This window comes from Neopelma chrysocephalum, unplaced genomic scaffold (genome assembly GCF_003984885.1).
Source record: "Neopelma chrysocephalum unplaced genomic scaffold, ASM398488v2 Primary Assembly neopelma1_187, whole genome shotgun sequence".
Classification (NCBI taxonomy): Eukaryota; Metazoa; Chordata; class Aves; order Passeriformes; family Pipridae; genus Neopelma; species Neopelma chrysocephalum.
The window spans coordinates 1052511-1079798 of NW_020897849.1; the positions used below are offsets into that span (position 1 = coordinate 1052511).

Consider the following 27288-nt stretch of genomic DNA (forward strand, 5'->3'; position numbering starts at 1 on the left):
GCAGGGAATGAGCTCCATTTACATCTCCCCATCTCATCCGGGCTGAGGGAGCTGTTAGAAAATGGAGAAAATCTCCCAGAGGCTTGTAGTTGTGACTTGGATGGATTGGCTTTCTCAGGAAACCGGTCTTTGAGCAAAGGGATGCAGCAACAGGAAACCTCTATGCTGTCATATGTTGGATCCAACACACATGGCAGAGCTGATCTGCCTGGGTCAGCAAGGCAACACCTTCTACACACCAAGGCTGAAGACTTGGCTTGGTTTTTTGTAGATGCTGCAGGACTGGGCTCCTCAGCAGCACCAAAAATTGTTCAGTGAGGTGGCATTTTCTTGTTCAGAGTGAAGTTTTATAGCAGGTTTAATGTGCAAGATGGGACTACAGACCTCAACCAGGTAGCATTGAATCCTCAGGAGCTGCTTGCATGGGACAGTATCTGTAAGGGCTTTTTGGGTTGGGCACTGACCAGGCTCCCCGGGGAAATGATCATGGTCTCAAGGCTGACAGAGCTCAAGGAGCATTTGGACAATGCTCTCAGACACATGGTGGGATTGTTGGGGTATCCTAGGCAGGGCCAGGAACTGGACTTTGATGATCCTTGTGGGTCACTTCCAACTCAGGGTATTCTGGGACTGATTGAAGCGATACAGGAGATACAGCCCATGGACCCTTCTGAGGAGCCCCTGTTAAATCTCCACCCTTCCTCTCATTATCAACTCTTGTGATTGCTGAGTCCTGGCAATGAAAAACATCCAGATTCTGCCTGATGTGACAGCTTTAGCAAACATGTGTTTTTAGTTATTTCTCTCCTTATGAATGAATGAAAAATCATTTGTTTGCTTTGTTCTTCCTTCCCTCCCTGTGGCACTGCGAGATGTGGTCACACACTTTGCAACCAGCATTTAGAAACACAGATCACACATTTTCGGTGGGATCAGCCCTGATATCTATTAGCTGGGTTCTTTATTTTCTTCCCTTTCTTCTCTAGTGGCAACACACCCATTGCAGTGTGGGGAACTCACCTGGATCTCATCCAGAACCCTCAGATCCGGGCAAAGCACGGTGGGAAGGAGCACGTCAACGTGAGTGTGGCTGCTGGGCTGGGGAGGGGACACGGCCATGCTGGTGTTAGGGGCTGGCTAACAGCTCTGCAGCTTGGAATTGCATCTCAAAAACAGGGCATGACTTGCTTCCAGAACATTACCTCATCCTTGAAGGAGTATAGGACCAAAGAGGGGAGCAAAAGGGGTGTAATGAAGCTCCCGGTCTCTTCTAAGCCTGTTTCTTCTGTTGGCTCAAGGACATCTGTCCTCTGTCTTGTCACATGTGTAACCTGTGTTATTTATGTGCATAAGAAGGCTCAAATTCAGGTTATTAACTGAGCATGTTGGGGTCAGAATAACACTCTTTGGTACTACTGTGTCCACTCCATGGACTATTTGGGATCCTGCAAGAGTGTATCCAGGTTTGGCCAGTTAGATTTACAACCTAATTCAGCTCTCAGTGACCACTGACGAATCAGAAGAAGCTCTGAGGAGACCAGCAGAGTCAAGGTCTGGGAGATAATTCACTCAGAAGGAGCCACTTGGCAGTAGCTGCTGGGCAGCTCCAGGTAGAGCTGTAAAAGGTGTAAGTTTGGCACCTCCAATTAGGAGATTCTGGAATAGGCAGCAGCTGGTGGTATCTACAGTAGGCTGGAGGATGGGACCACACAACAGCATCTGAAAAAGCGTTGCCTGTGTACGGGCACTTTCTGGGACCAAATGTGGAACACCATCCTGAAAGAAGAGGCTCTAAAAATAATTGGGTTGGGGGCAGAAAGTCCAGATCCTCTGCACATCTCAAGTGTTCAGATTAATCCATGAGCTTCCCACCCAAGGTTCTCAAAGCACTTTGCAGACGACAAATAATCTGCTACCACATGAACAGCAGCAAAACTGTGGTAGATCCAAAAAGAAAATGCAGGAATATATGGGGCAGATTCATTTGCATCTGCAGTTCAGAGATTGAGACACCTGAAGTTTGGTCTTATCCCAGCTCTGCCATGAATTAATATCTCCCTTCATAAAGCCAAACCCAAAGCAGTTTTGTTGCCTCTCATGCCCCACCAGATTCAGGATATATCTGTTGAGGTTGGGTTCTGGGTCTGATGTGAATCTTGACAGAAAGTCTCCCATGGACTCTGGGAGAAGCCTGGTCCAGCTGATTATGGATATTCATGGCTGTATTTTGGCAATGCCTTGTATTTCCTGGTGCAGCACAGCCAAACCCTTCTCAGCTTTCCTGCAGGATTAGAAGCCTGCAGGACTTCTTCTCCCAGGAGACTCCAGCTCTCGCCTGACACACTGGACTCAAACAACCCTGTGCTGTGCAGATGATGAAGCCAATCCATCACCTCCCATGTGCTCGTGTAGAATTCAGTTTTGTGCTGGGAAGTTCTCCAGTGTCTTTTGTTCCTTGGAAGAGCTGTTACAGCCCTGAACATCTGACTGACCTCACAATATGGAACCGGCTGGTCCAAGTCACTTCTCTCTCTGCTGATTTGAACCAAAGACCTTTTAGCCCTTGGGCAATTCCAGCTGGGATAATGAGTGTGCTCTCAGTGCTGGAGGTATCACACTAGTTAGGAGAAGATTCTCATGTCGAGAATCCACAAAGATCCCACAGAGCTTGTGCTGTTTCCCTACAGATCCTGTTGGTTCCTGGTGAGACCAGGATGCATTATGGTAGCAACTATGATGAGGAAAAATGAAGGCTCAAGTCCTAAAGGACAACCAGGCATCCAATTCCTAGGCCTTTAGTCAGGGTAAAACACCTTTCACAATCTGTTGCTCATTTCTCAAATACACACCAAAAAAAGGAAGTTTTTGGCAGGGCTGGAACCAAACTTCAGGGTCTCCTGAGACCGACCCTTTTGTCTTCCCCTCTCCAGCTTCCTGGGATTCATTTCAGGTAACCTGATGTTCAAACTGGACTCTTGAGCACAACAGACACTTTGGAGTGATCCCCAGAGATCTAATTGCAGTGTGACAGAGAGACTTTGATTAGTCTGTGCCGTACAAAAAAAAAAAAAAAAAAGAAGGAAGAAATTCATATTTCCAGAAGGAAATGAAGTTAGGGAAAGATGCTGACACTGGCAACCCCAGAGGCTGAGCTCCCTCAAGAGGCACAGGATGCCCAATTGAAGGGCAAACTGCTCCACACACCTGCCCCAGCAGAGTGTTCCTAATCCCTTCCCAGCCTTGATTTCGTGATGGGGAATATTTTAAAGCAGTGGAGCACAACCATAACCAAAATCAGTCCACACAATAACCAAAAAGTTCTGCTCCTCCCTGTCCCCCGGCAGTGGGTAGGGCAGCATCTGGGTGGCATCTGCCCACCAGGAGGGACGTTTTCCACAAACACTGCTCATGTTGGGTTTCTTTCCCCAGAACTGTGAGGTGCAGAACAGCACAGAGATGACCTGCCAGGCCCCAGCCCTGGCTGTGGACCCCAATCACCAGTCGGAGCTCGCCGAGCGCCCGGAGGAGTTTGGCTTCATCCTTGACAACGTGCAGTCCCTGCTGATCCTCAACAAAACCAACTTCACCTACTACCCCAACCCCATCTTCGAGGTTTTCAACCCCTCGGGGATCCTGGAGCTGAAGCCAGGAAGTCCCATCATCCTGAAGGTGAGATGGGGACCAAGGGCTGGGTGGGGAAGGACAAACACGTGTTGCATGTTGCCTCTCTGTGCCTGCCAGCACCCCACAAACCATGGTGGCATCCCAAAAATTTCCTCCATTCGTTGCCCCTACCACACTGCATCATATCAGCCACCATCTGCAAACACCAACCACTGCCAATAGCCATAACCAAGAAATATTAACTCCTGCTGGAACTATCCGTGTGCAGCCCGAATTGGTACCAACTGCTGCTCACCAGAGAGCAGCTTCCGTGATTGCAACAGGGCTGACAATTAAATACCCGACTCTATTTCTTTTTTGGGGTTGCAAGAGTTTCCTCTCACCCCTGTTTAAACCCAAACCAGCCCTTTGTCATTTCTGTCATCTGCACAGCAATACAGAGGAGGAATTTTACAATGGAGCATTTCTGTATCAGCTCTTTTACGTGGTGCATATGCAAAGAGGTGATTGTGCTTCTTGCACGTTTGGAGGGGGGTCTGTCTTCCTTGCCTGACTATGTTTGGTGAGCACTTGATTGTGCAAGACCTAGATGCAACATTTCTAATTCAGTTCCAGAGAGAAGGGAGCAGGACAGGCTGTTGTACCTGATTTGAGTCTTTAGCCATTCATGTTGACTTCCTGATTTGGCTTTTCCTCTCTGTGTCAGCAAATGGTGAACTACAAATGTCAGAACAATCACAGAATGGTTTGGGTTGGAAGGGGCCTTAAAGATCACATTGTTCCACCCCCTGCCATGGGCAGGGACACCTTCCACTATCCCAGGTTGTTCCAAGCCCCATCCAACCTGACTTTGGACACTTCCAGGGATGGGGCAGCCACAGCAATGAAGTGCAATGTCAAAACTTGTGTCCTAGGAATGAACTACGGGGGGAAAGAAAACTCTTTGCTGGTGTTTATTTTGATTTTGTGGGGTGATATTCCTTTCTGTCCAGGGCAAGAACCTGATCCCACCAGTGGCAGGAGGGAATGCCAAGCTGAACTACACCGTTCTGGTTGGGGAGAAACCCTGTGCAGTGACTGTGTCAGATGTGCAGCTGCTCTGTGAGTCCCCAAACCTCATTGGAAGGCACAAGGTGATGGTAAGTGGTGCTTGAGCCTCAGCCTCTACTCCCTGGGTGGCTTGGGAGGGCACAGCAATGCTGAAGAGCTGGGAGGGATCTCTGAGGAGTTTGCATCACCATTTGCCTTCCCAGAAACATCAAGGTCCTTTTTTGATATAATATCCCCTTCAAGGGTAACTCGGAGAAGTAGAAGAGTAGAAGAGTGACCTGGAGATCTTTGTGGACAGTGAACAACCTTTCATAATCAAAAACTTTTAGGAAAGTTTGCCCCTCTTCTGTTTTCTTATGAACTATGATGCTCATATGAGATCATACATGTAACATGTTCCTACATGACATACTTTGTTAAATTCAGCACGTTCCCCACCAATTACTGACATGCTGGTGGCTAAAATTTGCCTTAATGTAGGAAAGAAAAAAAAAATGCAGGATATGGATGATAGTGTGACTGGACTTTGAGGTTTTGACATCTATAAAACTTAGTTTACTCCTGCACATCCTTCCTGGAACCTGTGAAGAATGGACCTAGTGATTACATCAGAGGGAGCTCCTCCTCCTCCTCCTCCTCTTCTCACAGCTGATTTATTTACTCCTTCTTTACTTTCCTCTCAGTGATTTGCATTCCTTGATGCTGTTGCTTGATAAACAGCACATCAGCAAACTCACTGGAGCTGGACCAGGCTGTGGGTAGAGACAACAAAAGCTGACAAGTGACATCAGTGTTACTTATCCCTCATGAATGACTTTTTTTCCACCTCTCTGTTGCCCTCCCAAAGCTGCACCTGCCACATATTTATTTATTTCAGTGCAGTGAGACCCATAGATGATGGAGACACGCTGTATGGCTCTTTAGAAATAGAGTTTTCTGGGAACTTTTAGTTTATGATGATCATTTTGGGTCTTGTGCTGCTGAGAGACCTCACACTGGCTACTTCACTTCTCTGTGCCAAAGTTTGTCATCTGGAAAATAGAGGGAATAATCCTTTCCAGCCATGCAAATATCCCATGACTCTGGTTTCATTGTAAAGCACATCAAGACGCTCCAAGAAGAGCAATAATGAAGTGAGAGATTTTCTCTGTGCGAACACCAAAGCTTTGGAACGTGGCAAAGGATGTTCCCTGTTGTTTTCATAGATATAATTAAACATATGGTCAGTCAGAGGTGGGCAAAGCTAAGCCTAGAGAGAGAAAACTCCAAGTCAGGTGAGCAATAATAAATCCCTGGGGATCAGGGAGGATGAACATCTGGTCAGGTCGTACCAATTGGGAAGACTCCCCTGCTCCTGCAGCTTGGGACAGTTTAAGTGAAGCCAAAGATTAAAAAATAATCCCTTTTTGAGGATGCTGGAAACATGAGAAGGTGGTGGCATTGAAGCCTGCTAATGAGCATCAATTTTAGGGCAAGTTTATTCAACTGCCAACACAGAGGCAACACTTTGACAGTGTCTGGGCTGGGAACAAAGGGAAGAAGGTCACCTGTGATGGAGGCCATTGCTCAAGGATGGACTTTGCATCTGGAGCTTAACAGGGGACAGCTGGGCTGGGAAATGCCCCCTCCAGCACGGCACAGCATCTCTTCTTGTTGGGGCTGGTACAAAATGTATCCCCGTATTTCACATGAACATCTTTTGATGGTCAGGATAATGGACAGGCAGCTCTCCCAGGTCCTCCTCCTGTTTCTGCCAATGATTTGCTGTGTGACCTTGAGGAGATTGTTGAACAAACCCTTCCTTGCAAAGCGAGGTGGCCGAGATCTGAGAGGGGGCCATGGGAGTGAATCAACCACCGCAACACAGAGATGATTACTAAGGGAAGGAACAGTGACAATGACACACATTGATGTCAACACGCTTTTGATCTGGTTCAGCTGTCTTTTGTACAATGACAGAGTTAAGTATTTGAAAAAAAAATAGGAAAGGAATAAAAAGCCTTGAGCAATGGTTAAAAAAAAGAGGGACTAAAACTCAGAGGCAAGTTTTTTCCAAGGAAAAGAAAGAAACATGAGGAAGACCCATCACAGAATCACAGAATATGCCCAGTTGGAAGGGACCCACAAGGATCACTAGTCCAGCTCTTACCCCTGCACAGGACCATCCCCAAGAGTCCCACCATGTGCCTTAGAGTACTGTTCAAACTATGCTGGAGAAGGTCTGCAATGAAGATGTGGGATACACCTAAAAGATCCCTGGTATCTAATTCAGGTGCTTATATCCAGAAATTCACACTGGACTCTTTCTGTAGTGGATGGAGAGATGGTCAAATGTAGCAAATGAAGTTCAGGGCACATTTCCTCTCATCTTAAATTAGACACTTCCATTGGGCCAGGACAAACATGCACCAGGAAAGACACCACCACAGGCAAGTTTTGCACAAGAGGAGCTCCTGAACTGCTACAGGTGACCCCTAAGACTTTGTTGGAGAAAACTGTTGTTTGCCATAGTGCCCTTTAGAACAAATTCATGGTTAACAGGCTTAACAAGTGGCCAAACTGGTGCTTGGTAATATGGAGGGTTCATGTTCAGTCTTCTGGAAGGTATAAACAGCTTCCTCTAGAACCACTTGGTGGCCCAAGAAATAAAGTAGGGCTATATCTATATATTTGCCTGTTTTTCTTTTAAATTCTCAAAATAATATTGAAGCCTCTTAGGCTTTCTCCTTCAAGAGGCAGATTCTCTCACATCAAGGCAGTTTTACTTGTGGACTGTGAGACCTTCCCAGTGTTGAAACCACCTTTGGAGAGCAACACACTTCGTTAGACACCTGCCTTTAGGAGCCTAAATCCTCTCCTAGTTAATGGAGAGAAATGGGAACTTCCACTGAATCAAACATCTCATCCTGATGTCAAAGGAGGTGTCAAAAGCAGCTCACATAAATCACATCCTAAAAGTGCTTTTTCTCTTTATTGACTCTGAAATCGTGCTGGAATGTCTAACTCAGATGTGCACGTGGAATATTTGGAGAGAGAAATCCCACCCATGGAGATGGGCTGTTCTCTGAGCTTTGAGGACAGACCTGCACTGGGGTTTGGGATGGGCCTGTTTGATTTTAGTCTGATACTCCTTGAATGGATTCGTTTGACTGCGGGGCTTGGAGGAAAAGAGCCACTGTTGGAAAGAGAAAATGAAATGGAATAAATCCATTTATTGATCCACTGTGACAGGAAGGAAACTGTGTAAACTTTAGGAGGGAGAATTTGGAACAGTGGTCTACAATAAAAGGGAACAGCTTTCAATGCATGGATCAGGATGTGAGTTGGGTAGTGTGTCACATACCAACCTCTGCCCTGTGCAGGTTTTATGAGTGAGTTGGGCCTTGGATCTTGAAATAGATGGGAAAACTGGTCACTGCTGCCTCCTCAACCAACATGGGTTGTTCCTTGGCCTCTGAAGATGCTCTACAAGTCATCAGTGTCATGCTGCAGGAATGGGCAACTTTATTACCTGGGCAGATAATTTTGGGATTGGTTTCATTTCTCACTGTGGACATTGTCATCTTTCTAAAGCCCATCCAAAAAACAGCATGGGAGGACCTTGTGGATGGAAATTAGGTATTTTCAGACCTTCACTTTTGTCCTGTCCATGACATAAGGGTTGTAGCTGTGTGTCTTTGGCCAGGACCCACTAAGGAGCAGCCTACACCTGGTGGTAGAGCAAAACCAGCATCTTCTCTGAGATTGCATCTGGGACTGGAATAATTTCTAGGAGATGGTGGGGTCACAGAGATTCGTGTCCCCAGAAAGGATTGTGGTGTTTAGCAGCTGGAAAACTCTTCATTAATTCATGACTCTGCTCCATAGTCTCTTCTGGCTCCAACCCTTCCTCCTTTGACCAGATCCTTCCTCCTGCAAGCCAGAGGGGAAACCTGAGCAGGTGCCTGAGCTGAGCCATGGGAGGTCTGGGATTAATGTGTGCACAGGCAGGCTGGAGACAGACTGATGAGCTGAGAGCCAGGGGGATGAAGGACAAGGCTGGACACCAGGCTGGGATGTGGGAGGTGTTTTCTCCAACTGCTGTGGGAGCTGGAAACGTGAGGGATGCTCCTCATAACAGAGGAAGAAAGTTTAATTGCATGCTGCAATGGTCCCAGTTGCAATGGGAGTGGGAAACACTCAGCCTTGGGGTCTCAACTGCATTTCTACCTGGCAGCAAGATTTTGCACTTTGTGCAGGTCCAGCTGTGTCTCTCAGTGACAAAGCTCCTCTGGGGTGAGTGATGGGGCTCATCACCACGTCACAATCCTTCAAGCCCTTTGCATGGCACCTCCCAGGTTTATGCTGATCTATAACCAGCATTCCCCAGCCACAGCACAGCCCTACAAGCCTTCTTTTATACTTCAGGCTGCTCAGCAGAGCTTTTCCCCCCTCACTCAACGTTAGTCTACTCTACAAATAGCTTTGAACAACCTTGCAGTAGCCCTGAGCAAGCAGGATCCTGTGGGATTACTGCTGGGAGTGGTGTTCCTGTTGTAAAAATGGACTCTTAACAGACCTGTATCAGCAGAACATTTTGTTGGCCTTGCAGCAGGAACGCTTGCAGGGTTTCTTGCTGGTTGTTAAAAGAAAGGTCCTCACACAGCAGCTCCTTCCAGAGGCTGGCAGCAGCTCTGGGAATCCCTGGAAGTGCACGGAGAACAAAAAGCTGTGTTCAACTCCCTGTCCCACTGGTGAGCATCTGTACCCTGCCAATGTGTGGCTGAGAAAGGGGTTGTAAAGAGCACGGGCCAGGCTTTGTGGTCTTTGTAGGCTTTTTTTTACTATCTCAGAGGCTTCCTGATACAGTTTTATCTGATGGAAGAGTCAAAAGAAAACAGTGACTCTGATTTCTGCAGTCCCACTGTACTGACTGAGTCAGGTGTCCCCTGTCCCATTGTGGGGTGCAATGCCCCAAACCATAACCATGAGTGTGTATTTTGGGACTAAGTGACGTCAGCATCCAGCAAAACACAGTGTTCAGGACAAGGAATGGAAAGCACAGAATGGAGTCTGAACCGATACCGAGCCAGGAAATTGAGACCGGTGACTTGTCCCACCACAAGTCGTTTGTTGGTTGGGTTCATGGTCACTCTGTCAACAGGGATGATTCTGTATGGCATTTCAGGTGTTTTTAAGCTGTTCTCTATCCAAACACTTCCCTTTTTGGCTTGGGACACGAGCTCATCCTTCAGCCTAAGCCAAGGAGATGATGGAGTTCCTCCGTGTCCCTGCTCCCCCTGACAGTTTCAACGCAACCCTTTCCTGCTTTCCCTCTAGGCCCGTGTAGGAGGGATGGAGTTCTCCCCAGGGATGGTCTACATCTCTCCAGACAGCCCTCTGAGCCTGCCAGCCATTGTCAGCATTGCCGTGGCTGGTGGGCTGCTCATCATCTTCATCGTGGCCGTGCTCATCGCCTACAAGCGCAAATCCCGGGAGAGCGACCTCACCCTCAAGCGCCTGCAGATGCAGATGGACAACCTGGAGTCCAGGGTGGCTCTGGAGTGCAAAGAAGGTAGGATGAGGAGGGCAGCTGGCACAGTGTCAGTGTTGGTAGAAGAGAGACATCCAACCACAAAGCTTTGAGCTAAAACAGCACAAGCAAAAAGAGCGTTGAGCCTTCAAGCCCGGGTCTAATCTGACTTTGCCTGTTTTCCCTGAGCCCAGCCTTCCTCCACCCTGTCCTAACTGCATTTGCTACCTCACAGTCCAGAGAAATCCCTGGCACGTGTCCCTGGGGAAAGGCTGTGGTATAGGAAGGGTGACGCTGCTCTTGTCCACCTTCTTCTTCCTCTCCACATGTTGCTTCTCCACTTGTACCTTAGTCTCATGCATGTGGGTCTGAGGGCCTTTCCCATCATGGGGAGGGAGATCTGGGTTGTCACTGCTACCTGAGTTGTTCCTTTTTTTGTGCCAGCCTTTGCAGAGCTGCAGACAGATATCCACGAGCTGACCAGTGACCTGGATGGAGCCGGGATCCCTTTCCTGGATTACAGAACCTACACCATGAGGGTGCTTTTCCCTGGCATTGAAGATCACCCAGTTCTGAGGGATCTGGAGGTAAGAAATCAACACCTGCTGCTTCTGAATCCTCTCATTCCTCCCTGTTTGGTCCTGAATGACATGGGCGTGGTGGGGTGTGGTGGGGACATTGTGGCTTCCAATGTTGTGTGCTACCAGGGACAAAACTGCACCTCATTAAAAATCCATATGGAAAGGGGGAGATGGTGGCTGCTGACTCAGATCATAGAATTGTTAAGTTTGGAAAAGCCCTCTAAGATCATTGAGTCCAACCATTAATCCAGCACTGCCAATTCCACCCTAACCCATGTCCCCAAGTGCCACATCTACATCTTTTAAATCCCTCCAGGGATAGTCACTCCATCACTTCCACAGGCAGCTTGTTCCAATACCTGACAAGCCTTATAGTGAAGAAATTTTTCCTAATATCCAATCTAAACATTCCCTGGCCCAACTCGAGGCCATTTCCTCTCATCCTGTCACTTGTTACCTGTTAAATTCTCTTTAATCCCTCACTTATTTGAAAGATTCTCACAGATCTGTGTGCATTAGGTCTACTCTATTAAGCTTCTCCTTGGTTTTCACCCTGCTGTGGCTTGATTTTTAGTCTGGATTAATTAGTTACTGCCGTGCAGGGGCAAGGAAAAGAAGTTGTATGGCAGAGCAGGACACTTCCCAGTGTCACTCCAGCTTTGTATGACCCTCACACTACCAAGAGGCCATTTTTTTTGTGGCAACCCCTATAAAAATAACTTCCTGTCACTGAAAGAGGTTCACCTTTGCTGCACTCTGTGGTTTGCAGCATCTCTCTGTCAATGCTCTGCCCACACCTTCCTCCTCCACCCCGACTCTCTGAACAGTGAGACAGTGCCCACCACTGCTGGGGTCTCCACACAGCCTGTGTTACCTCAGTGGTGACAGAGAGCTTGATGGGAGCCCAGGTGAGTTCTGCCAGCCCAAAATCTGCATCAGGCTCTGGCAGATGGACAGGCTCTGCTCTGGGAATACCTGGGCCTGAGAATCAGGAGCTACACCACAGCCAAGGCCAGGGAGGTTGTTGGCTCAGGTCTCTGCAAAGTCTTTGGCAGGTTCTGATCTTCAGAGGGGCTCTGGCATGGGCTGGTGGGATTGCTGGAGGCCAAGACTGGGGTTAGTTGGCAGGAAGGAGAGGCAGGAGCTGGCACAGGCAATCCCGTGCTTGGCTGGCTGTGTAATCAGAGATCCCTGCTCGTCTTTGCTCCTTCCACTCGGAAGAGCCAAAATTCATTGAACTATGTGGAAAGAACCATTAGAAAACCTGATCTGCCAGCAAGGAGGACTTGTGGGACTGGGTGGGAGGCTGAGTTACACATTCACTACAGCACACATTTAATTGTGGGGTGCAGGTAAGTGGCCTCGAGCTGCTTTCCCTCAGGACAAGTAACTCAGCAGCTTCAATAAATGGGCAGGAGAAACAAGGGGTGCTGAATCTCCCTCTCACATGTGTGTCCACACACACAAACACTTTCATTATCCCCACAGCCAATTTCAATCCCTACATTCATTAACCCCAGACAGCTGATCACAGAATAGCATCTGACCCCTACAGAGGTCTTAGCACGGATGCTCCCCTCTGTAGATACACACAGAGCTAATGTTTCAATCCACCACCTTTGATCTCTCCTTCCTTTCATTCCATTCATTATTTTTTTTCCTTAATCCTCTGTAAAGCTTCAGCAGCTCTTCCAGTGTCAACATCTTTGGTACCAACATGAAGGCAGCTCCCATTCTGCTCTCTTCTCTGGAGCACCAAGGAGTTGCTATTTATTGGAAAAGATCCTGCAGTGAGAAGGTCTCACTTATTTCCAGTTCATTTGCTAATTAAGTGCTTCCAGATGCAGCACAAAATACTTTTCTTGTTATTTTTTATTTAATTCTCCATAATAACCCGAGGATAGACAATATTAAATGTTCAAGCAAGTGAGTTAAAAATAATTATTGGCAGGATGGGTGGTAGTGGTTTGTTGGTTGGTTGGTTGGTTGTCTCAAGCTATTTAGGAAGTAATTTATTTGCTGTATGCAAAAAGAGTTTAGAACTCTAATTTCCTGAATTAAAATAATGACTCTATAAGGGGCCTGCATTAGTTGGTTGTTTAAACATGCCAACTTATTCTGTATTAAAGTGCCAAATTTGGTTGGTTATTAATACATCCATGTCTCAGTGACATGTGTTGCTCTTTGGTGAAACCATCCCGCTTCCAGGGAAGGTTTTTTTTCAAGGACTGGAACAGCTTCAGCAACCTGGAGGAATGAGTTTGGGGTTCCCTATTTGGGCTCCATTTTTTTCTAGAATCAGAAGGACCAGGAAGGGTGAAGCCCACCATGGACCACCATGCTGAGGTTCCACAAGGCCAAGGGCTGGGTCCTGCCCTTTGGCCACAAGAAGCCCCTGCAGCTCCAGGCTGGGCCAGAGGGGCTGGAGAGCAGCCAGGCAGGAAGGGAGCTGGGAGTTGGGCTGGCCAGGAAGCTGAAGAGGAGCCCGAGTGTGGCCAGGGGGGCAAGAGGGCCAATGGCTGCTGGGCTGGCTGAGGAAGAGTGTGGCAGCAGGAGCAGGGCAGGGCTTGTGCCCCTGGGCTGGGCGCTGGGGAGGCCACCCCTGGAGTGCTGTGTCCAGCTCTGGGCCCTGAGCTCAGGAAGGCCCTGGAGGGGCTGGAGCAGGGGCAGAGAAGAGCAGCGAGGCTGGGGAAGGGACTGGAGCACAAGTGCTGTGAGGAGAGGCTGAGGGAGCTGGGGGGGCTCAGCCTGGAGAGGAGGAGGCTCAGGGGAGACCTCCTCACTCTCTCCAACTCCCTGACAGGAGGGGGGAGCCGGGGGGGGTCGGGCTCTGCTCCAGGGAACCAGCAGTAGGACAAGAGGGCACGGCCTCAAGCTGGGCCAGGGCAGGGTCAGGTTGGACATCAGGAAGGAATGTTTTCCATGGAGAGTGCTCAGCCATTGGAATGGGCTGCCCAGGGAGGGAGTGGACTCTCTGTCCCTGGAGGTGTTTAAGGACAGACTGGATGTGGCATCAGTGCCACGGGCTGGGAACCACGGCAGGGTTGGAGCAAGGGTTGGACCGGATGATCTCAGAGGGCTTTTCCAACTCAATTGATTCTGTGATTCTAGGATTCTATGACTGTGGAGCACAGGCTACAGTGTTGGGGTCCTAAATTCTTCTATATAAAAATTAGTTCGGCAACCTCTCAGAGCTGAGAGATATATAAGAGACTTACAAACCTCTGTGCCTCTTCATCTCCTCAAAACTTGACCCCACTCTCTCTTTCCCATTCACTTTCTTTCTGCCTCTCCTAAAGTTGAATCCCAAACCTCTGTTAGAAGGTTTCAAGTAGTTTTGGATGAAACTAGAATAAGACTTCAGTTTGACTAAAATAAAACTATAATGTGGTGCAGTACCACATCCAGGCACCAGCAATCCCTTTTTGAAGTGCTGTTCAGAGAGGGAAACACAGGATTGGAAAAAAATCATCTGGCTGTGGGTAGGAGTTCTGCCAGGCTTCCTAATCATTAGATGATGTGTGGACTCTCTTCCCCTCTTCCCTTAATTGGAGGAGCTGGAGGGATGAGGGCAGAGAGGCAGCAAAGGGTGTGAGACCCATTTGGGGAGGTCAGAGAAAGGTATAAAGGCATAAACTCCCTTTCTTCTTGGGCAGGTCCCTGGCTACAGGCAGGAAAGGGTGGAAAAAGGCCTGAAGCTCTTTGCCCAGCTCATCAACAACAAGGTGTTCCTGCTGTCCTTCATCCGCACTCTGGAGTCCCAGCGCAGCTTCTCTATGAGGGACCGCGGCAACGTGGCCTCGCTGATCATGACAGTGCTGCAGAGCAAGCTGGAATATGCCACTGATGTCCTCAAACAGCTCCTGGCCGACCTCATAGACAAAAACCTGGAGAGCAAGAACCACCCCAAGCTGCTGCTCCGGAGGTAAGGATGGCTGGGGCTGGAGGGAGTTGGGTTGGGAAGCCTGTGCTCCGCTGTCTGACATAATCATAGTCATCTTTGGAGGAAAGGTGTAGCTCTTGATTCCTCTCCTCCCTAACCAAAAAGTGGCCAATGATTGATAGTTACAGAATTGGGTTAAGTTACAGTTAAGGAATTAAAAGTTCCAGAACTAAATTATCTCCTGATTTTCATGTGGATCCTCCATAAAGCTTCGTAAGGGCAGCAAAAGCCCTTGTTTCCTAATTCTTATTTTGGACTCTCTGTGTGCTTAAGATGTTAAATTTAGGTTTATTTTTCCTTTTAACCTGCAAACTCCAACTATGTTGTGTAGGACCTCTAAGTGTATCCCATAAAACAGGCTGTGTTATATCCCTGGTGAGCAGTATGTCAACTTCTTCCATCTCCTGCCTGGGGTGTGGAATTCCCAGCTTTGTTTTTTGTTCCTTAATTACCTATGAACACATGGAGAGCCTTCAGCTGCACTGTGGGATCTCCTGTGTCTCCCAGAGCTTGGTGCTGGGAGTTTGGGGAAGGCAGCAGAAGAGCTGAGCAGGACAACAGGGCTGGTTTTATACAAGGGACAAGTTTGAATTGGTGCTTCTTGGTCTAAACTCCACAGTTCTGTGGGAAACCTCGAGTTAGAAATCTACTGCTCTGTAATTTAAGTGCCTTCCCTGCCTAAGGAAGTGCTGCTTTTTCCCCCTTTAGGATCAGATTCATCTTCTTTTCATGGTCTGAACCAATCTTTCTGATCCTGAGTAAAATCAGGGGGAGTCTTCTGGAGAGGAATGGCCTTTGCCACTGCTCAGAGCCAACTCTGAGGAGCCCTCAGCTGATTATGATGGATGGCTTGGGCAGGGAAGAGATCTCTGGTGCCTTCTGGGAGGCTTTTCCTTTGGCACATGGCCCACTATGGACAATCAGCAGAAAAGGGAGCAGAAGGCACTTCCTGGCATTCAGGGCAGCAATGCCAGGGGCACAGGATGGACTTTGCTTTGGTGTCAGTTGACTCCCTGATGTGATCCAAGCCCTCCAGCCTGGCTGGTGACCAACCTGCAGCTGTCCCCAGACTTCCTTTCTGTGCTTCTCCTCTGATGCTGGATGGCACTGCCTCCTTCCAACTGTCTCCTCCCTTCATGTTCTCCTTTTTCTTCCCCTTTCTCCATCTCTTTATCTTCCCTGGTTGCTCATTACTGTCTTGTCCTGAGCGTCCCATCTTTCCTCTTTCTCCTTCTTCCAGCTCTTTTCTAACTCTTGTCCTCTTTGTTGGACATTAATTGCGGCCTTTGGAAGGAGAGCCAGGGAACAGAGAAGGCACATCCACTGTTCCAAGGTCTGAAAACATGAGGAGAAACCAGAGATGTGCTTTGTGCTCTGAGCTGGAGGTCCTGCCCCGAGCAGCACCAGGACAGAACACATGAATAGCTCAGTGCCTTGGGTCAGATGTTGGTGTGAGGTCCTCACACAATGATTTGGAGCAGCTGGATCCAACTTTATGCTTCCCTTCCCTCCCCATGAGTCTGTGGATGGAAGGGAATCTTCCAACACCTTTCTGCAGTGGCCATTTTGGAGATATTTGACAGAAAGAAGGAGCTGGCAGAAGTGATTTTCCCTCCTTACCTGAGTCCAGTGTTCATCCCACATGGCATCTACAGCTCCAAAGAGATTTTCAGGGCAGGGAACAACAAAAACAAGCAAGAACCCCTGTGTGGCTTTGGTGAGAGCCAGGACAAGGAGGATCCACTTTAATTTAACCAGACAGGGACTTGTGCTTTCTTCTTGAGCAGCACCAGTGCATGTAGTGGAGCCAACACAGGTTTATCCTGTGCCCCTGGTGTCCAAACCACACTTACAGGTCTGAGTTGGTCTTTCTGTAGGAAAAGTTCATCCTGAAGCCTCGAGATGGATCTCTGTTTAGTGGAGGACAGAGTGTTCAAGGGCAAAAGCGTGAGCTCTGTGAATGCTCCACATTGCCACACTGAGGAGTATAATCACTCCCAAATGCCAGGGAGATAACTCCCTGTGCCACATAACTGCTCCCTAGTGATTTAGATCTGTCTCTCTTGAGTATTTATATAGCCTACTTGACATATGGCCTAGCTCTGAGCTCCTCATATTTGATGGATTTATCTTCCCTTAGCTCTTTGCAGAAGATTCCCTCAAATGTTGTCAACTCTTTTTCGTTGTTGAAGAAACTGAAAAACAGACACACGGGGAGTTCTGGCCACAGGAGAGTCAACAAGGCAGTAAGAATTTGCAGGTTCCCTAAATCTAAAACGTGCTGAAGCCTGAGATTGTCGTGCCAGACTTAGCACAGGGCTCAGAGATCTGGACCAGGCCAATATTTTGATTAGTTCTTTGATATGATCAGCGCAACTAAATCATTTCCAATTTGCCTTTTCTCCCTCCCTGATTTTAGGACAGAGTCTGTGGCTGAGAAAATGCTCACCAACTGGTTCACCTTCCTTCTCTACAAGTTCCTCAAGGTAAGAGGAGCCTGGAAAAACAGCTGCTTTAATACATTTCTTCTTGGTGAGGTTTAGTTGGGGCAAAAATCTTCCCAGATATAAAGGAAAAATTCTTTTTTTTTCTCTGGAAGGAGGTCACTGCCTAATTGGAGATGGGCTGTTTTCTGATCCAGGGAGAACAAAGAGGGACACTTTGTTAAAAAAGCAGCCTGTTGGTCTTTCTCCTCGCAGAGAGGTGGGATCTGAGGGTCAGTGCTGAAATGTGGCGGTTTTCAGACCCTGATTGAGACCTGTATGGAAAATGCTCTCTTTTTACCAGTAGCCTGAGTTCTCCATCATGTGGTGACCCATATTTTCGGTGCATGGTGGCTGGAGATCTCCTTCCACCTCAGTTCAGAGGCAGGACTGAGATCCAGCCCCAGCTGGAAGGACACTCAGCAGCAAAAGAGTGAAAGAACCCTCTGAGCCCTCTTGTTCCTCCTGGAAGGTCTCCTTAGGGTGGTGGGTAGCAAAAAAAAAAAAAGAGTCTTTCAGCCTTTGAGACCTGCTGGGTGATGGCAGGTCCCCCTTGGGGACCCACACTGAGCCCCAGGCATGACAATTGCCAAGAGACCAAACTCAGAGCCAGCCTGTTGGGAAGGAGCTGGGCTTGCTCCTCTCCCCCACTCCCAGTGCAGTTGCTAAATATCCTCACACCTGACAGCCTCATTTGGACACAATAACCACCCTCTGCCCGGCAATTCAAGGCTTCACAAACAAACCCCAGTCCCCTGAGCCTCCCCCAGTTCAAGGATGAACACAGGGGAAAGTTTTGAAGGTCCCTGGAAGGTAATTTTAGTGACTTCAGTATCAGATCCCTGCTCTGAGCTGAAAGGAAAGGATATAAGGAGGTGACTCTCTAAAGAGCTGCTTTTATAATAGGCTTTTTTCACCCCACTCAGCTACTTGTCTTCTTGCCTTAGCCTGAACAGAGGCCTGATAAGGGCAAGAGACAGGCACACAGAAGCAATATGCTGCTGGCAGATAAGCTAATTAAGTGGGAGACAGGTGTAGGAACTGAAAAAGGGGCCACTTTGCTTCTGATTATTAACTTGTTTTCCCTGGGATTTACACCAGGGGAAAATGACCTCGCTCCCTGAGTTGGGACACAAGAGGAGAGGGTGGGGAGGGGAGGAAGGATGAAGGGGGAAAGAGGCAAGAGAGGAAATCACGAGGAGGGGTTCATGGCAGGGAATGTGCTGAGGGAGGGCAGCAAGGGAGGAGAGGCTGGGAAAAGTGTGAGGAGGGGAGTGCAGTGAGTGTGAATGATGAGGGGAAATTAGGGAGAGGTGTGTTTGCTGGCCCTGCCTGTGGGCTGCCTATTGCTGTGCCGTGTGGGCTCCACACATCTGATATCACCAGTGCAACCACACAGACCCAGGGGCACATCTCCCCTGGCTCATGGAGCTGCTCCTGCCTCAGCATCCCTATTTGCCTCCAGCATGAGAGTGCTCAGGGAGGCTGTGGACACTGTCCAGACACTCAGGATGAGGCACCATCAGTCCATCTCCCTTTCAGAGCTGCCTCCAGGTTCTCTGGAACCCTCCTCAGCAGTGCAGAGCTCTGGCCTGGTGGCACTGACTGGAACAGCACCTGCAAGGCTCTGCTGGTCCCAGCACTGCCAGAGAGCACTGACACCTTTGTCCCGTGACAAGACACTGTGGGGTTGGCTTTCCAGGGCTGGTTGTTCTCTGTGGAAGTGGAGGGTGACCTCTGTTCCTGGGCTGCATGGAATACACTGATGTATTGGTCTGGAGAGATTTGGGATGGCAAGCCATGGCAGTCACCGAGATGCCACGTGGGTTTGGTTCTCCCCTTTCCTCCTCTGGTTTCACCTCATGGTTGTCTCTCACCCCTGCAGGAGTGTGCTGGAGAACCTCTCTTCTCCCTTTTCTGTGCCATCAAGCAGCAGATGGAGAAGGGTCCCATCGATTCCATCACTGGGGAGGCCCGGTATTCCCTGAGTGAGGACAAGCTCATCCGACAGCAGATCGACTACAAGACACTGGTGAGTGCTCTGAGACCTGTGGGCTTGTCCAGAACCTTCTAGAAAAATGGAATTTAGAGAACAGAAGCCCACGATGGGCATGCTGACCCTCTGGGACAATTATCCCCGTATCCCAGCAGGGTAACTCTGCTGAAGATTGATTATTAAAATTAAAAATCTTTTTCTCCCATGAGGACTTATGCATCAACGGATATGTCAGAGGTACACAGTGGAAGGATTTTAGGTCTTGTCTAGAACTTGTGCAGCCATTCCTCTTGAGAAAGCACAAGTCAAAGAAAAATGAAGTTGATTTAAAGATTTCAAGGGGAAGAAAACTAATCCCTGGCACTGAGTCATTCGCTTCAAAATGGAATTGTCTGTGTGGTGCAAGATATACATTGCAGATGTGCAGCTTTAGCTTCTGCTCTGAGATTACACCCTTTCCCACTTGATTAAAGAGCATCAATTAAAGAGCATTAGATATCTCTTCTTAGTGTGTTTTTTTGGGCCTTCATTCTTTCCTGGATACGCTAAATCCACGGAGCTTCTAAGTCTCTGTGGGATAAAGATCACTTTCTAAGTCTTCGATGATCCTTGTAATTTTTCTCTTTCCTGTGCCTTTGTCCTCAGAAAAACCCAACCCCAAACTTCAGGCCTGTCAGAAGATGCTCTAAATTGATCAGATTATTTTAACTGCAGTTTTGTATGAGGGACATTCATTTCACTTCACTCTGGATAGCTCTGAAAACTGTGCCTAATCATAGAATCCCAGAATGGTTTGGGTTCGAAAGGACCTTAAAGATCATCTGGTTCTAACCCCCAGTCGGTGTTGGCTCCTTGACCTGTCTTAAACCTCAGCTCAGCTGGGCTGATGTTGAAATTCTGCTTGTCTTCAGCCTAGAGCTGAGCTTTGATTGAATCCAGGTCTGATGGGGGGTTGGATTTTATCCTGAAATAAGATCACACTTTTATTTTGCGTATTAAAAACGTGACTTTCCTATTAAATCATCAGCATGGTCCTTCTTTGCTGTTGTTGTGGAGCAATTCAGAGGCTGGTCTCACATGGAGAGAGGGAGCAGAAGGAAGGAAAACACAGACACGGAGTGATCCCTTTCACCAAAGGAAATCCCCCCAGATCCTTTTAGGCTTGATAGAAAGCAGCCAGCAAAGGGTAGTAATTATACAGCAGCCTGAACAAAGCTCTCCTCCTTCCCTTTGTGCTGTTTGATGTTAATCAGCTCTCCCTCTTACATCTCAAGAGCAGACAAATATATCCCGATAGGAATCTCAGCAGATTTACAGAGATCAGCTCCGGTGAAGGAGATTAAGAAGAAGCAGAATGTGAACAGGATTGTCCTTCCTTTCTGTTTCTCTTTATTTCTTTTTAATTTTGTCCTTTCTCTACCTTCCTTCAGCAGTGTGACACATCTTATTAAAAATATACAGTAATGAAATGAAGCAAGAACTGATTTAGTGTTTGTAATGTGGGAATTCCCTCAATCTCCTGCTCTAAACCAGCACTGTGAGTTTGCAGTTTATGGGGTTAAAATTCACTGGGATGTTCACATATCCGGAGCACTTGGCTGAGGTAAATCCCAATTCCAGCAGTGTGGCACATGGAAACAGGCTGTTTATTGCCATTATTCCTGGAAGACAGGGCCAGGGCTTTTTTTGGAAGGTACATACTCGAGGATCTTAGAGGTCTTTTCCAAACTAAAGGATTCCATGATTTATTCTTTAGCCTTCGTTAATCATGAGCTGGAAAAGAGAAGCTTTGGGGTGACATAATTGTGGCTTTGTAGTACCTGAAAACAGCCCACAAAAAAAGATGGAGAGAGATTATTGACAAGAGGATGGATTAACAGGACGAGGGGGAATGGCTTCAAACTGAAAGTAGGTTTAGAGTAGATATTAGAGAGAAATTCTTCCCTGTGAGGGTGGTGAGACACGGGAAGAGGTTCCCCAGAGAAGCTGTGGATGCTCCATCCCTGGAAGTGTCCAAGGCCAGGTTGGACAGGGCTTGGAGCAACCTGGGATAGTGGAAGGTGTCCCTGCCCTTGGCAGGGGGGTTGGAACGAGATGATCTTTAAGGTCCTTCCAACCCAAACCATTCTATGATTTTATGACTCTATTCTATGACCTAATATTTTAAATCATGGTTTTGAACATGGTTTGAGTGAAGAGCAGATCCAAAGGAATTGACTTATCCAGGGAGAGAAAAAAAAAGATGGAGCACATTCAGGCACCTGGAACAAATTGATTTTACAACACACACCTCATGCACTAAATTTAGGTTGTTTTGGTCTGATTTCTCTCCAAAACCAGGTAGCTCCAAGTTGCTGTCTGCCAGGTCCTACAGGTGTCCAAGGAAGCAGCCCTTGGTGTCTAAGGGTCTTTGCAGTCTGTAAGAATTCCTGTACTTACAAGGGAATTTTCAGCCAGGAGAAACTAAGCTACTTACAGATGTGATTTGCTGGAATAAATGGTTGCAGCTAAACAGTGGGCCTTCTCCAATCTGTGAACCCCAGAGGAACCCCCTCTTGTGTTAATGCTCATCATCTCTGGAATGCAGTGCTCTTGAAAACCCAGCTACATTATCCCATCTGTGAGACAGAGGCAGATCTCATCCCTGCTGGCTGCCATCTGCCTTTGCCAGAATCCATGGGATTTTTAGCCATTCACCAAAGGAGAATCCAGATGCAAAACCCTCACTGCTGCTGCCACTGCTGCTGCCATCACTGGGAGGTGAAAAACCATCCATCTCCTGCAGCAGCTGCATTTCTGTTGGTACAAATAACACAGGGGAGCAAAGAGATGTGTTAGAAGCTGTCAAGAGTGTTGGCTAATTAGTGTTTGGGGGCGACAGGGAGGAGATGCCCAGAACATCTGGAGCAGTGACCTGCCCTGTGTGGTCCCTGCACACCTCAGTGGCTCCACTGCTGGCAGCCTAATGGGATCCTCTCTCCTGAGAACATAGTCCAGGTGGATAAAGATCCTTTCAGCTGCCTTTGGTTAAGGCTTTTGAGGGAGTTTGGTGGCAGGAAGAAAGTCACCATCAAGATATTGGAAGAGGTTGCCCAGAGAAGTTGTTGACACCCCACCCCTGGAAGTGTTCAAGGTCAGGTTGGATGGGGCTCTGAGCAACCTGGAATAGTGGAAGGTGTCCCTGCCCATGGCAGAGGGTTAAGACTAGATGGTCTTTAAGGTCCTTCCAACCCAAACCTATAATTCTCTAATTCTATGACATCAGAATTCTTTCCTATGCTTGGTTTTTTTTGGGGTCCTTCTTCTTTTTCTCCACCAAGCCTCTCTGTTTTCAACCCCCCTTGAACCTTTCAGCCCAATCTAGAAGGGAGAGAAGGATTTCTGTCCCTGGGACAGAAACTGTAGGGACATCCAGCTCCCAGGTCAGGCCACTAAAACACTGCAGAGAACTCAGAGCCACATGAGTAGTTACAAGTTCTGCCTTTATTATTTAAATGTCAGTAATCTGTAATGGCCATCAGGGCTTAGCTGAGCTAAGCTTTGCATGTATATAAGATACTTAAATACAGTTCATGGCTGGAAGGGCTGGCAGATAAAAAAACACCCCAAAGATGTTGAAAAAGGTCAATAAACACAAATTCAATGAGATGACACATCCCAAGGTCGTACAGGGGAAGGGCAGGGCTCAGAGATTACTGCTCAGTGTGCTCCCAGTCCCATTCCTTTTCATATTGACCCCACAACTGGCACATCCTCATGTGACACAGACCCCAGTGCATGACAGAACAGCAGTGCCAAGTGCTAGTGTCCTCTCAGGGACAAAACATTCACATCCTTGAGTGACACTGAAGTCTCCTCTCCCCTTCCTCCACTTCACCAGCTCTGCCCCTCAGGGCTCGAAGGCAGGGGGTGGGTGATAGAGCAGCAGCAGTGACTGAATTTGGGAGATCAGCACTGCAAAACTTCCCTCAGGGTGACTAATCCTGTGGGAATACAACACAGGCCAGCAGGGAGTGTCTTCCCCACCAAGATTGCATTGATGCAGCTGAGCAGCACTGCAGGAGCAATGGGATTAGTTCTTTGTCTTAGCTTGGTTTTTATCAGTACAGAGAAAAGTTTCTTGCTCCACAAGAGCAGGAAAACACCAATGGAGAGTTGATGTGAAACCTGGGGCATGTATGTCAAAGCCACTGTGCTCTGGGAAGAGTGTTGGTCTCCATAAGTGATGTGTGAATTCCCCAAAAAGTTGAAAAGAGACTCCTGATGGTCATTGTAATGTACACATGAGAGCTCAGGGGTTATAGGGACTATCAGCTCCCCCATCTCTGCCTGAAACCCCTGAGAGCAAACTTCTTTCAAATATTGCCTTCCCTGCTCTTCCTTCTTATTCCAGCTGAGCTGGCAGAGGAAAGCAAGGGCTGTGGTAGTCAAGGCATGAAGGACTGTGGCTCACTGGGCAGAGTTTTCTGACACGTTCCAAACCTGGCAGCCTGTGAAATTCGAGGATAAACAAGTTAAAAAGAGCAAATCCCCATTGTCACCTTCCAGCTGGAGGGTGGGTACTGGTGTGGTGGACACCAGTCAGCACCCGCAGGAGGTGTTGGGTCCTCTGGACCAGATGTTGGCCTGGCAGGGCAGCCCAGATTGTTTTAAAGAGCACTAAAGGGCCTTTTGCTGGGGACTAAAGTGAACTCCAGCTGTTTGAATCAGGGATTAATCCCAGCACAGGTCTTGTTGTGATTGGCATCAGCTCATTTCACCTCAGCTGAGATCAGATCTCTGGGAGACACCTGCAGAGTACCTTGGTCTCCAGAACCATGTGTGACCCCTATAACACTCTCAAAAGAGCTGTCCCAGCCTGCCATCCCTTTTCCATTTCCCTACAGGTGTGTAATAGGATAATTTAGGTTGGAAAGCACCTTTAAGATCGTGGAGCCCAACCATAACCCCAACAGCAGCACAGGCTCCCAGCAATCAAGTGTTTATTTTCTGGATACACCCAAGGAGTTTGCAGAGGAAGAGTTTCCTGCAGGCAAGGAATGGGCACAACCCAGGAGGGCTGCACAGGGCTACACCAACTAATAACCTCAACACTGGATGCATTTCAACAGGGCTTTTTATGTCTAATTCTGTGATCCTTTGAGATGAAAGATGCCACAGAACTGTAAATCTGGGCTGTTATTATTATCTGAATTGATGCTTCTTCAATACTTCTGGAAGTGACATATAAATAATAGCATTATGATCTAATCAATATCTCATATTTACATCTCCCCTTTCATCCAGCAAGATCACAGAGCTCTTTGTAAGCAAAATCTTCACAAGTCCCTCTTAGTTGAGCATAACATCACCAAAGAGAGCCTGGGGAGCCAGTGTGTAATTATACTGATATGATTTCACCCTGTTTTAAACAACTTTGAGCTCCCACTGCATCTTAGTAGGTGAAGATAGAAGTGATGGAGGGTCCAGCACCTCTTGTGTGCCACAGAAGGGAATTTACAGTCAAGATAAAATTTGTTTCAGGCACCAAAACTAACATGTCTGCAATTGTAAAAGTGGCCCAGGAACATTTAATAGCTATATATTGCCTGGAGCACCAGGGAACACTCCTTTCAAGTGCAGAGGTGTGCTAAGTTTATAAAACTTTATAGACTTCACACTTCTGTAGCCAAAAGAGAGCAGAATGGTCAATGTAGACATGGCCAAGGGTGAACAGCAGGTTGCTGTTAAATACTCTGTGCATGTGTTTAAGGTTTTCCCCCCTCACCACCCCATGTGCTTTGAATTTACTCTTGGACAGAGCCTTTGGAGAAAATTAAATTTTCCTTCAGAGAGACGAGAGGCCTCTCCGGTTGGGTCAATTTTCTTCTGCTAAATGTGAAAGCAGAGGTTGTTGATGTTGGCTTGTGTTTCATTTTTGAAGAAGCCCTGCATTTCAAAATGAATCACGTTCTTCTGAGAGGGGCCTGGTCAGTGCCATGGCTGGGCACATTTAAGGCTTAGAGGTTGAAGAGCGTTTTCACCCGAATTATCAAACTCAGGTGGCACTGCAAGGAGACCACTGCTGAATTAGGGCACCTTGCCAGCTATCCAGGGAGCATGGAATGGGTCAGAGGCCAAGGAAAGCTCTGGAGAGCCCTGTGGATATCAATTTGGCTCCAACCAGGGTCAGACCTGAGTACATTTTTAATGGATTCTATGAAAAGTTTGCACCAACGACCATTTGTACAGAGAGCACCAGAACCCATGAGCTGGTATTCATGGGCTCTATGTTATTAACAAAGAAATTCTTCCCTGTGAGGGTGGTGAGGCACTGGAACAAGTTGCCCAGAGAAGCTGTGGCTGCCCCATCCCTGGAAGTGTTCCGGGTCAGATCGGAACAGGGCTTGGAGCAACCTGGTCTAGTGGAATTTGGGGCAGGGGAATTGGAATTAGGTGATCTTTAAGGCTCCTTCCAACCCAAAGCACTCTGAGATTCTGTGATTAAGTATAATGAAGATGCCAAGGAAATGAGTCTCAAATCCAAAGGGCTGTTCCCACAGGTACAGCAGTTCCAGCCCACGGAGATATGAGACACGAGTTCAGAAAAAACTCCACATCAGCCCTAAATCAACTTCGGGCTGTAAAATCTGGGAGCCCACAGCACGTACTTAGAGCCAAACACTGAATTTGCTTTAATTCCCTGGGCACAGCTGTGGATGCAGGGAATCCCCCCATGTGAAACCAGATCCCTGCACCCTCTTGAAGGAGGGAATACTCTCAAGGCCCATTTTTCCCCACTGTTGCACCCTCGATGGCTTGTGGGACGCAGAGAGCAGCCAGAGGGGCAGCCAGAGGGTGCCTGTGCTGCTGTGCCATGTGTGGTGGGTCTCACTGCCTCTTTCTCAGGTCCTGAGCTGTGTGAACCCCGACAACGTGAACAGCCCCGAGATCCCGGTGAAGATCCTGAACTGTGACACCATCACGCAGGTCAAGGAGAAGATCCTGGATGCCATCTTCAAGAACGTGCCCTGCTCCCACCGCCCCAAGGCTGCTGACATGGATTTGGGTAGGTGATTGACCCCAGGCAGGGGGGAATCGGGGAGGGGAGGCAGCCAAACCCCATCCAGACCCTTTCCTGGGGCAGGTCTCCCCTCTCCAGGCTGAGTGTACCCTCAGAGCAGCAGGGAGAGGGCAGAGGAGACACTGTGTTGATCTCCTGGAATCTTTGGCCTTGATGACTTCAGAAGACCAGCAGCCATTCCTGCTTTCCTGCCCACAGAATTCACCCCGGACAAGGGTGTGGAAAAGGCTTGAGTGGGACTGTTCTTGCTCTCCTGTCAAAGACCCCTGGAAAAAGAGTACCTGGAGCAAGGATGCTGGGAGGAGTGAGATGTCTGAGTTTGGGGTCCACAGGCAGATGTGATGCCACACCTGGAGGGTGCTATGAAAAAAATGTAGGAAAATCTGCTCAGGGCATTGCTGGGGTGTCTGATGTGGGGCTGGGGATTGCATTGTGGGTGCATCTGCCAGAATTTTCCCTCAGTAATGTTCACTCAAAGAGACTGGAGTGGAAAATGACGGGAGTCTATAAAACCCAGCAAAGTTGTAGAGGAACCAAAAGGAGAAGGAATGGACCAAGGCCAAGAAACAATTCACAGCAATAAACGGAGACAGGAATGAGAGGTCAGGGATTAAAGTTAAGTGTCTGTGTGTGTGTATGTGCAGGGCAGGGAGGGATTCCTGACAGAAATTGCTCATGAAGAGCAGTTAGAATAACGAGACAAGCTGCCAAAAACAGCAGCAGTAAAGAACAGATCATATACATCATCAGGAAAGGACCCACAACGATTCTGGAGCTGCTGGGAGTCGGCAGGGGGATGGTGAGTGCTGGAGTGAGCAGGAGGGCAGGGAGGGCATGGTGCCAGGAGCACAGCAGAGCAGAGGAGTAGGGTTTGCAGTTGGATCTCCTGACCTGTCTGGTGCTGGATGGCACCCACAGAGCCCACTGCCTTCAGATCTCAGGCTGGGTGTGAGGGGGAAGCAGCTTGTTCTGCTGTGGGGATGAACGATGCATCCACAGTGGGATGCAGGAATTCTACCTGCCTGCTGCAAATGCC

The 27288-nt window shown here is 48.1% G+C and overlaps 1 protein-coding gene across 4 annotated transcripts in view; it reads left to right on the plus strand.

Annotated features, from left to right (window-relative positions):
• PLXNA4 (plexin A4) overlaps positions 1–27288 on the plus strand; it is a 451641-nt gene that overhangs the window by 390643 nt on the left and 33710 nt on the right. For all 4 annotated transcript variants that reach the window (XM_027702477.1, XM_027702478.1, XM_027702480.1 and 1 more), the window contains 9 exons: positions 987–1080; positions 3430–3669; positions 4617–4763; positions 9994–10228; positions 10631–10773; positions 14424–14692; positions 17130–17196; positions 19079–19225; positions 26078–26237. In XM_027702477.1, the coding sequence (XP_027558278.1) occupies positions 987–1080; positions 3430–3669; positions 4617–4763; positions 9994–10228; positions 10631–10773; positions 14424–14692; positions 17130–17196; positions 19079–19225; positions 26078–26237 (1502 nt within the window). The remainder of the gene's footprint in view (positions 1–986; positions 1081–3429; positions 3670–4616; positions 4764–9993; positions 10229–10630; positions 10774–14423; positions 14693–17129; positions 17197–19078; positions 19226–26077; positions 26238–27288) is intronic.